The sequence below is a fragment of the Grammomys surdaster genome, unplaced genomic scaffold (assembly GCF_004785775.1).
Source record: "Grammomys surdaster isolate TR1022 unplaced genomic scaffold, NIH_TR_1.0 100, whole genome shotgun sequence".
NCBI classification, from domain to species: domain Eukaryota; kingdom Metazoa; phylum Chordata; class Mammalia; order Rodentia; family Muridae; genus Grammomys; species Grammomys surdaster.
The window spans coordinates 9,947,096-9,957,522 of record NW_021604579.1 but is presented as its reverse complement, the minus strand read 5'-3'; the positions used below and the strand labels follow the sequence as shown (position 1 = coordinate 9,957,522).

The 10,427-nt window shown below is 37.7% G+C and overlaps 1 protein-coding gene across 2 annotated transcripts in view; it reads left to right on the top strand.

Annotated features, from left to right (window-relative positions):
* Positions 1-10,427, top strand: part of Nrdc (nardilysin convertase) — a 71,550-nt gene that overhangs the window by 22,932 nt on the left and 38,191 nt on the right. For both annotated transcript variants that reach the window (XM_028787637.1, XM_028787627.1), the window contains 3 exons: positions 4,631-4,704; positions 8,106-8,201; positions 9,407-9,529. In XM_028787637.1, the coding sequence (XP_028643470.1) occupies positions 4,631-4,704; positions 8,106-8,201; positions 9,407-9,529 (293 nt within the window). The remainder of the gene's footprint in view (positions 1-4,630; positions 4,705-8,105; positions 8,202-9,406; positions 9,530-10,427) is intronic.

The window sequence follows — 10,427 nt, the reverse complement described above, 5'->3', positions numbered from 1 at the left end:
TTCTTTCTCTCTCCTCTCCTCTCCTCTCCTCCCCTCCCCTCCCCTCCCCTCCCCTCCTCTCCTCTCCTCTCCTCTCCTCTCACTCTTTCCTTCTAAGACAGGGTCTCATTGTATATGCATGGCTGCCTTGGAACTTACTATATACATTAAGCTGGCCTTTAAACTCACAGAGATCTCCAGCCTTTGCCTCCTGAGTGCGGGATTAGAGGCATGTGGTACCACACCTGGCTCCACATCCTTTCTTTTGAACTCTCAGGAACCTAGAGCTGATTAGTTGCTGGCCAACAGGGATCCCCCTGTCTCTGCTTCCCTAGTGCTCAAATTACAGTTGTATAGCTCAATGCTAGGCTTTTATGTAGTGCTGGGGATTGAACCCAGGTCTCCATTCTTACGTGACAGTCATTCTATTAATTGAACCATTTCCCCAGCTCCTCCTCATTAAAATCCAAAAGTCAAATTAAGAAGATTACTTCTTTAATAATGGCATCTAAGAGAATAAAATACTTCAGAATAAACTTAAAGAGAAGTAAAAGACTTGTAATAGTGGAAAGTCAAAAAAATAAGTAATAAATAAGTAAAGGGTGGCTGAGAAGCTGTCCCGTGTGCTGAGACTTCTTCTTAAGAATGACAACAATTTCAAAATGATTTATGGGTTCATCCCTATCATTTCACAATTTTAGCTGCCCCTTTACACCTGTGAGCCGATACCATAATTCATATGGTAAAAGTAAAAAGCAAAAGTAGCCCAAGTTATATTTAAGAACAAGTTGGACTCTCATTTTCCCCAAACTTAGAGCTGCAAGAAATGCCAGGAATGTGGTTCTGACATAAGGACAGACAGCTCAGTGGACTAGACCCAGGACTCTAAGAACAAACCTGCTGTCAGCAGTCTGTTGCAGGACAATCTAGTAGGAGAGAAAAGATTGTTATCACTTTGCCAGAACAGTAGGAGAGCCACATGCAAAACAACGAGCCACAGTTCTTTATTAAACTGTATAGAAAATTTAATTGGGTTACAGACTTAAACGTGAGAACAAAAATTGTGAAACTTTGAAGTGTCAGCTTTTGTGACCATTTTATATTTGGTGATAGTTGTAACGTGGTGTTGGCAAAGAGACAAATAGAGTAATAAGTCACAGAAATGGACAGTATAAAGGTGGACACTTATACAAAAGGGCTTTTTACTGGAATGATGCTAAGAGGAATAAAGTTGTCTTCACCACTCAAAAACACAAAAAATGTTCTGGATAGACTGTAGACTAAAAAGTGAACAAAATAGCTATTTTTTTTAAGCCATAATTTAGGTAAGCTTTGTCAAATAAGATTAAGAAGCAAGTAAACAAACAAACCAAGGAACATAAAGGAAATGGTATTCATGAAAAGACAGTGGACACCTGGCTCAGTGGTAACAAGGTTCAGGGTTGACCCCAGAACCATTCTTTATTAAAAAAAAACCACACACACACAAAGTAAACAAAATGTATGAGAGAGTAATTTTGCAATGAATAATTAACAAAAGACATATTTTGCGTAGTTATTGGTTTTTAATTTATTAGGCATTTGAATATAAGTATTCAGTAAATTGATATTATATAAACATAATTATTAGATATATTGTTAGAATTAAAAAATATAATCTAGTCAAAGATATTTGAATAAACATTTAAAAAAAATAAATTCTTGATATAACTATATAAAATAGTATTCAGCCTTATTAGGAATCAGTGAAATATAAGTCAAAACTATTAAGAGATTTAACTATTTCAAAAGTTACAGAAAACTTTCAACTCTGATCATAACAAAGGAAAGAAAGCTGTAGAGGAGTGATGGGAGCAGACCACTGGGCAGGTGTGATGGGCGTGGCCACTGTGTAGTAATGTATGTGTGTGTTATTCCTTTGTAATTCTTTTCTGGGTAAATACCTAGAGAAATACATGCGTATGACCCAATATACAATGTAAAAACTAACTTATGGTAGCAGTGTTTGTCATACTCCAGGTCTAAAGCCCAGATTTCTGTCAAATAGCAATAGAATAGACATGTAAATTAATTTCAATGACTATTGTCACAGCAGCTAAAATAAACTACACTCACATTTGTCCATAAGGATAAATAGAATGTCATAGCATTGAGTTGAACAATATATGAGCAGTTATATACTACGTATTTACAAGTTCAGAAACAAATCATTTTGCTTAAAATGTACATTATCAATGGAAGTGATGGTATTTGTTCCCTTTGGTAGCAAAAATAGAGTAGTTCTTGAGAAGTTAAAAACATCAGTTTGTTCATTTATGCTCCTCCTACATTTTTTTTTTGGAGTTGTTTTTCTTTTTTTTCTTCTTTTTTATTGGATATTTTCTTTGTTTACATTTCAAATGTTATGCCCTTTCCCAGTCTCTCCCCACCCCCCAAACCCTATAGCTCATCCCCCACCCACTCACTCCTGCCTACCTGCCCTGGCATTCTCCTACACTGGGGCATCAAGCCTTCACAGGACCAAGGGCCTCCTCTCACATTGTTGCCTGACAAGGCCATCCTCTGCCACATATGCGGCTGGATCCATGAGTGCCTCCAAGGTTTTCACTTTATTTTTAATTTTCCTTTGTGTTTTATTTTCTTCTGGTTCAAGTGGTCACTATTTAATCCAACAGTTGATTTATGGGAGGCGCACATGTGCTGGGTGAGTGCTGTGAGATCTGGGGACTCTGAAGTGCTCACTGGATCCCAGGGTCACTCTTCTGTTGCTTTCTATTGGTTGCTGTGTATGTTGCTTATATTTTGTCTGAAGTATTTTGCGTGTGACTTTGTTTTTTTAGAACTAAGTAAAAATATTTCATGTTTTATTCAAGTTATACTAAATATTAGGAAGAATGTGAATGTCTTAATGTAGATGCCAGATCAAACTTATAGCAAAAGATTTCAGGAAGTTAGTCTTTCAATTGTTTTATGTTTACTGGGAAAAGAACAGTTTAGGGAAGGGTGCAGGCACACACCTGTGTCCTCTCAGCTACTCAGAAGACTGAGGCAGAAGTGTCACTTGAATTCAGAAATTCAAGGCCAACCTGATCAGGCAACATAGTGAGACCCTCAATTTACAGACAAAACAAGCAACAAAAATAAAGTCAAGTGTGATGACTTAAACCTGCAATTCTAGCACTTGGTAAGCTGAAGCAGGAGGATTGCTACAGAGTCTTAACAAGCAAATAGTTTTAAAGATTTAAAACCATTTTGATTATATCATTATACATTTATGTAAATTGCATTTACATATGTAATTTGATGTATAATAGTTCATATAAGTAAATAAATTACATTATGAAAGCCAGGGCCATGGAGATGGCTCAGTGGATAAAAGTGTCTGCTACTCAGGCGTAATCACCAGAGTTCAGTCCTTTGAAACAATGTAAAAAACCAAGATGTGTCTATGAGCATCTGCAATCCCAGCATTCCTAAGGAGAGACGGGAGGCAGCTGCTCATGACCTGGAAGCTCCAGGGTCAGCTCGCCTGGCTCGCCTAGTGTATGAGCACCTCAGAAACAGGGTAGATGGCCGAGAGTGGTCTACTGACTTCTACATGTGCATCTGTGTAGTCATTCATATTCTCTCTGCCTGTCTCTTTTCTTCTGTTTCTCTCTGACTCTGTCTCTGTCTCTCTCACACACACACACCTCTGTCTCTCTCTGTCTCTCTTTGTCTCTGTCTCTGTCTGTCTCTCTCTGTCTCTCTGTCTCTCTCTCTCTCTCTCTCTCTCACACACACACACACACACACACACACACACACAAAGAAAAAAATACCAGTAAAATTCTGTGGTGAAGTTAAATATCAGTAGCTGTTATAATTTTGATTTTAAGATCTGGAGAGTTGGGTCAGTGGCTGAGAGTACTTGTTGCTTTTGCAAGGACCTGCACTTGATTCTCAGCTGCCACACAATGGCTTATAACCGAGTGTAACTCTAGTTCCAGGGGATCCAACTCTGTCTTTTGATCTCTTTGGGCACGAGGCACACACATGCTGCACATAAATTTCATGTAGGCAAAACCTCAATATACTTGAAATAAAAATCTAAAATTAAAATTCCAATTTTTATCTTGTAGCTTAAAAATATCACTCAACACTATTAAATGATTAGAAGGAGTTTTGTTTATTTTTATGTACAGAAGTCTGGATTGGTATAAAGATTGTATATTAGAGGGAGCTGGGGATGTTGACTGTCTGTAGTTTCAGCTACTAGGAAGGCTGAGGCAGGAATCTCATGAGTTAGAGGAGAGCCTGGGCCACATAGCAGCAATATTTCATCTCTTAAGATGGAGATGTCGCTCAGTGGCCGAGTGTGTGTGAGGTTGTGAGTTTGATCCTTAGCACTGTAAAGAAAGGGCAGGATGTGGAATAGGAAACTTCTGAAAAGGCTTTAATCTGTATATTTATGTCTTAAGTGCTTTTCTGAATGAGTGCTTTATTTCACAAAGAAAGTGGCCTGAGGACTTTAAAATCTAAAAACATAGTTTATTGTTATTTTGATCCAGTAGATTTTGAGGTCATTCTCCCATTGAGTAACAGTAGTTGATTAAAGTGGGTACTGTCTGATGGAGCTGAGCGGTCATAGACACACCTGCTGTCCTTTCAGATGGGCCCAGTTCTTCATCCACCCGCTGATGATCAGAGACGCAGTTGACCGAGAGGTGGAAGCAGTGGACAGTGGTAAAGACACTTTTTATGTTTTCTCACAATTCCTTTTATTCAAACTGGCTGTTAGCATTTTTCATTCTTTTCAAAACCAAGTCATTTTATCTGTGTATTTCAAAGGGTAGCATTGAAATAGAGCATCCAAAACCCCGTGAGGACACTGGGTTCCTAAAGCTAATGTTAGACCTTAGAGCTTAAAACTTTCAGTTACTCTCTGTGTGTGAAGAGACATTTTCTCTGAGGCTCCATTTCAAGGGTACATTGTTATAGCTTATCCTTTGTTGCTGCCAGCTAATTGTGTGTATTCTTTGTGGCTTCAATTTTGCTATAAAAATAACTGTGATGTGTTTGTGGATTAAGAACTTAAATCCCTAGCAGGAAGTGTATTTCATTTTGATTTCTTTGTTTTTTTGTTTTTTGTTTTTGTGTTTTTTGTTTGTTTGTTTGGTTTGTTTGTTTTTTCGAGACAGGGTTTCTCTGTGTAGCCCTGGCTGTCCTGGAACTCCCTCTGTAGACCAGGCTGCCTCGAACTCAGAAATCCGCCTGCCTCTGCCTCCCAAGTGCTGGGATTAAAGGCGTGCACCACCACTGCCTGGCTCATTTTGTTTTCTAACAAGATTTCTCTCAATTTTGAGGATTTATTTGCATGCTAAAAATCAAATAGGAGACTTTTAATGGAATTTATTTGTTGCTAAAAGAAGATTGTAGGAGAAATAATTCATAAACATTAGTTATCTTAAGCTGGTTATGGCAGTATATTATTGTAGTCCTTGTACTGGAAAAGCTGATGCAGAAGGATAGACTTGAATTCCAGGACAAGCTTGGCTACGATATGAAACCATGTTCCAAAAAAAGAAAAAAAATTAACCAATTTAATGATAATTCTTATTTTCACTTTAAGCATACTTGCTTACATAATGTATCTTAGTGGTTGAGGTATTGGGGTAAAAGATATGTCCAAAACCCACTTATCTATCAAGTGGTAGAGTGTTCTCTGAGTATTCAGATAGTTACACTGTACCTATCATCAACTAGCCACTTTTCATGGCTGTGTTTTTGCATGTCTGGGGTATTAACTATTTGTTGCTCTTGAACAAATTACCAGAAGCTGGGTGGCTTAAAGTAAAACAAGTTATTTTCTTGTTGAGGGGTTCCAAAGTCTAAATGACTCCTCAAGCCCAGTGTTTTAGACTCAAAGAGAGAATCAGTTCTTTCTTTCCATCCTCTCTGATCTCTGCTTCTGACAGACTTTCTGATCCTCCCATCCCCCACTCTTAAGGCCTCTTGCTGTAATGAAGAATCTGTTCAAGTAATCCTGAGTAACTTCTCTTTTTCAGGGTTTATGACTTTATCATATCTGTGAAGTTCCTGTTACTATATAAGCTAACAGATTCACACATGCCAAAGATTAGGGACTGGACTTTCCTCCAACACCCCTCCCTGTACTACTGTGTACATGGCAACAACACACCTCAGCCAAGATGTACACTTCTTTTAAAAGAGTTTCTCTTATGTTATAGCCACATCTTCATATTTTTACAGAGACTTTTAAGAAAAATATTTACATTCAAAGAGCGAACATATTTTTAGTGGTCACCTTTATAATTTCTAACTAAAGTATATCCCTGAATACTGACTTCTGCTAATGTTTCTATTTTATCTAGTTTCTTACCGACTATAACAGTTGTGTTTCCTAATGAGTTTTCCTGGCTTTACTTTTGCTTCTCATCAATCAAATTGGCATAAAGAATAGATTTCTTAAAATGCAAATCTCATATCCCCCAGCCCCTGTCAGATTTCTGCAGTGCTTTACCCCGTGACAATAATTAGAATCTATTGAGTACCACTTCTTTGTATTATTGTCCTTGCTGAAACTAGGCTTAGAGGGTTTGAGAACACAAGAGTTGCAGAGTCAGTGTTTCCCTGGAGATCTGTAGTCATTTATGACTGCATAGTATACTTATGTGATCTTTTGTTTTCCTTTTGATTTTCACTTTTGTTCTATTTTACTGACCTGCCTTTGTTTGTCAGAGTTGCTGTGTTCTCTTTCCTCCCTTTGTTTGGAACATTCCCATTTATGCTTCCTTTCCTTTACTCAGAAAATTCTAATTTGTCCTTCAACACAGCTTGAGTTGCTTCTTAAAAAGCCTCTCTTTACAGTATCTGTCACTAACACAAACATGTTTGTTGTTTATTGCTTATCTCCCCTATGGGAATACAAACTCAGGGCTTTTATTGACATTTCTGCTACCAACTAGTGTGTGTGTGTGGGTGTGTATATGTCTGAGAATAGTAGGTGTTTAGTAAATATTGTTTCGAAAGACTGTACCTTATGTAATCTTATATAAGTTATAAGCTCTTGGTCCTGTTAGGTCTCTTTATGGAATCAGAGAAATTAGGTAACTTGCTCATAGTTGTATCATTCAGTGATACAGCTGGGATTGTGGCTGTTCTAGCCTGTCTGGGCTTCGTTAATAGAACACTGCAGGCTCAGGGCTTTCAGAGTCAGCACTTCTCTATTGTAGAAGCTAAGAGGCTACAGAGTCCAGTGTGAAGGCATCATCAGATTTGGTGTCTGGCAATGGCCTGCTTCTTGATTTGTAGACTGTCACCTTTACATAACAGAAGGGGAAAGGGTGCTGTCTGGTTTTGAGCCTTTAGTGCCTGAGCCATCTCTCCAGCACTGGGATCACTTTTATAAGCACAGTCATTTCACTCATGAGGGCTTATGATCTAAACACTTAACAGTCCTCATCTTTGAAAGCTGTCACATTGGAGATTTTTTTTTTTTTTTTTTTTTTTTGAGACAGGCTGTCCTGGAACTCACTCTGTAGACCAGGCTAGCCTCGAACTCTCGAACTCAGAAATCCGCCTGCCTCTGCCTCCCAAGTGCTGGGATTAAAGGCGTGCGCCACCACCGCCCGGCCTGGAGATGGGATTTTAACATATGAATTGTAGGGAGATAAAAACATTGCAACCATAGCATTAGCAAAGATACTTGTGACTTCCAAGCAATTGTTAACCATTAGACTTTATTATCAACATAGTTGCTTTGGATGATATTTAAACAGAATATATGACCAAGGTCTCAGATCTGAAGACTAACAGCATTTTATTAGTGCTTTCCTCAGGGAATTCTTAGACCTGGAAATGTAGAGCTGAAACATTCAGATCATTAACTACATTGCCTCATTTGAAAATAAGAGAAAAACTCTAGAAAGGTGATCAGTTTACTCAGAATGATTAAGTGATAGGACCAAGTTTAGGTTGTTGAGTTACCAGCTTCAGTTTTATAACATATTTTAAAAATCAATTTTATTACTGCCTTGCTTTCAGTTCTGTAAGCTTGAATTTCCAGACAATCAAGAAAATAATGAAATTTCATTTTACTGAAAATATTTCTTTAAAACTAACAGAGTATCAACTTGCAAGACCTTCTGATGCAAACAGAAAAGAAATGTTGTTTGGAAGCCTTGCTAGACCTGGACATCCTATGGGGAAGTTTTTTTGGGGTAAGATACTATCATTTATCTTATTTCTAGGTAAGGAAGCTGGGAATAAGACAAACTGATTAAGAGCATTAGAAATGTTGGTAGAATACTTGTCTGGAAAGCACAAGGCTCTGGATTTGATTCCCAGAACTGCATAAAATTTGGTGTGGTGGGTGCATTCTTGTTATTCTTCAGGAAGGTAGAAGTGGGAGGATCAGAAGTTCAATGTCATCTTCAACCCACAAGCCAGCCTGGGATAAATGAGACCCCGTCATAACCAAGGAAGGACAACAACAAAATGAAAAACAAAGCCACTGAAAATGAAGGAACGATTAGTGATGCTGGGATAGCTCAGTGCTCTTTACCTTCTAAGATCGCAGCCAGGAACTCTTCGAATAGTGAGGTGTGAGCGTGCTTGTGCTTGGTTCTCTAGTACTGGGAATTGCTAGAATAGAGTTGAGTATTCTGTGAGTGCTGTCTAGGTGCCAGAGATTGTGCTGGCTATGTATGCATTATAGCATCTGTTCATTATCAAGTGTTAAGAGATAGGTACCATTATAATCTCCATTTAAAGATAAACATGCTCCGGAAGTTGAGTGATTTGCTTAATTTACACAGGTCATAAATATTTGATGGGGGTTTGAGTATCTGTTTATCTGATTGTAAAGTCTGCACCCCAACCTGATGTTTCCATTTATCAAGAGACACTCAGGAATGATTTTCTAATACTTTTTGAGCTGTGGCCTAATTTTGTTTAGCAGGTAAGCTGTTGAACTGGTATCAGCTTTTCATAATGACTTTTTATTGTCGGTAGAAGTCAGTTGTAATCTATTAACCCTGTCATAGCATGGAGACAGGATGAACTGATGTACTCCAAGGCTGTTTTATAATACTTCTCTGTATCTGTTGTGTAGCTTATGGCATCCTCGCTTTTTATGTTTTATTTTTAAGAATTAGGCAGAATTTTAGTAAAATAATTCAGAGGGGAAAACCAAGTTAATACTAGACTATCAAGCAAGGAAATTAGGCAGTTACTGTCAGTTGCTGAAGTTTTCCAACCATCAGTCCCAATGTGTCTATTTCAGAATTGTCCCCTGGCTTATGCTATCACTACATGTCACTTGGGTAACTTCATAGGATTTGTAAGCTTGTAGAAATTCACTGTCGGTGCCGAAGACCTTTAACAGTTATTTCTATAATTTTTAATTTTTTACATCTTTTTATAGGAAATGCTGAGACACTCAAGCATGAACCAAAGAAGAATAACATTGATACACATGCCAGACTGAGAGAATTCTGGATGCGTTACTACTCTGCTCATTACATGACCTTAGTTGTTCAGTCCAAAGGTAGTGTTATCTGTTATGTCCTTAGAGTTACTCTGAAGTATCATTTGCCCTTGATTATCAGGTCTTAAATAGCAGGAGTCCACTCACATACAGTTTATTTTTGAAAGTTTGCAGCATTTTGGAAAAAATTGCAGATGAAACACATAGCTTATAAAAATTAAAAAAAAATTAAGAAAAAGTTAGATGTCATGAATACATAAAATACAGTACATAATATTTTATTTACTATCATAAAATATATATAGATCTATAAAAGGATAATTTTAAATCTGGATAAATACATAAACACATTGCATCATTTACAATAGAGAGAAATGTAAGCAGATGTTAAGATGCTGTATTAATGCATAACTACATGAAATTAATGGTAGTAATTTACTACTGGCATAGTTTCTTAATGAGTTGTGACATCTGCATAAAGCTGCCAACCATGTCCATGTAGAGAGTTAATCTGCTCTAGTAAACTGTATTGAAGGCTTTTTTGGTTTTTGTTTTTTTTGGTTTTTTTTAGGCCTCAGTACTTGAATAGTTTTCACCATATATAATGTATATGAGATCTAAACTACGTGTCCGTAGGTGGTTATGTGATTGATGCGGCCTTTGTCAAGAGCTGGCTGTTAGGAGTCAATTTTAGGGATAGTCAAAAGTTTTCTAACGGGGTTTGGAAAGATGGTTCAGTAGGCAAATTGCTCGCCGTTCTAAGCATGAGGATCTTAGTTCCCATGTGAAAAATCCAAGCACCAATGTGTTGCCTGTAATATGCTTGAGAGTCAGAAAGGCAGACCCCAGGAGCTTACTGCCCAGATAGTCTAGTTGAACTCCTGAGTTCCAGGTTCAGTGAGGGATCATGTCTCAAAAATGAGCAGGAAAACAATTGAGAAAGACACCTGATGTTGAC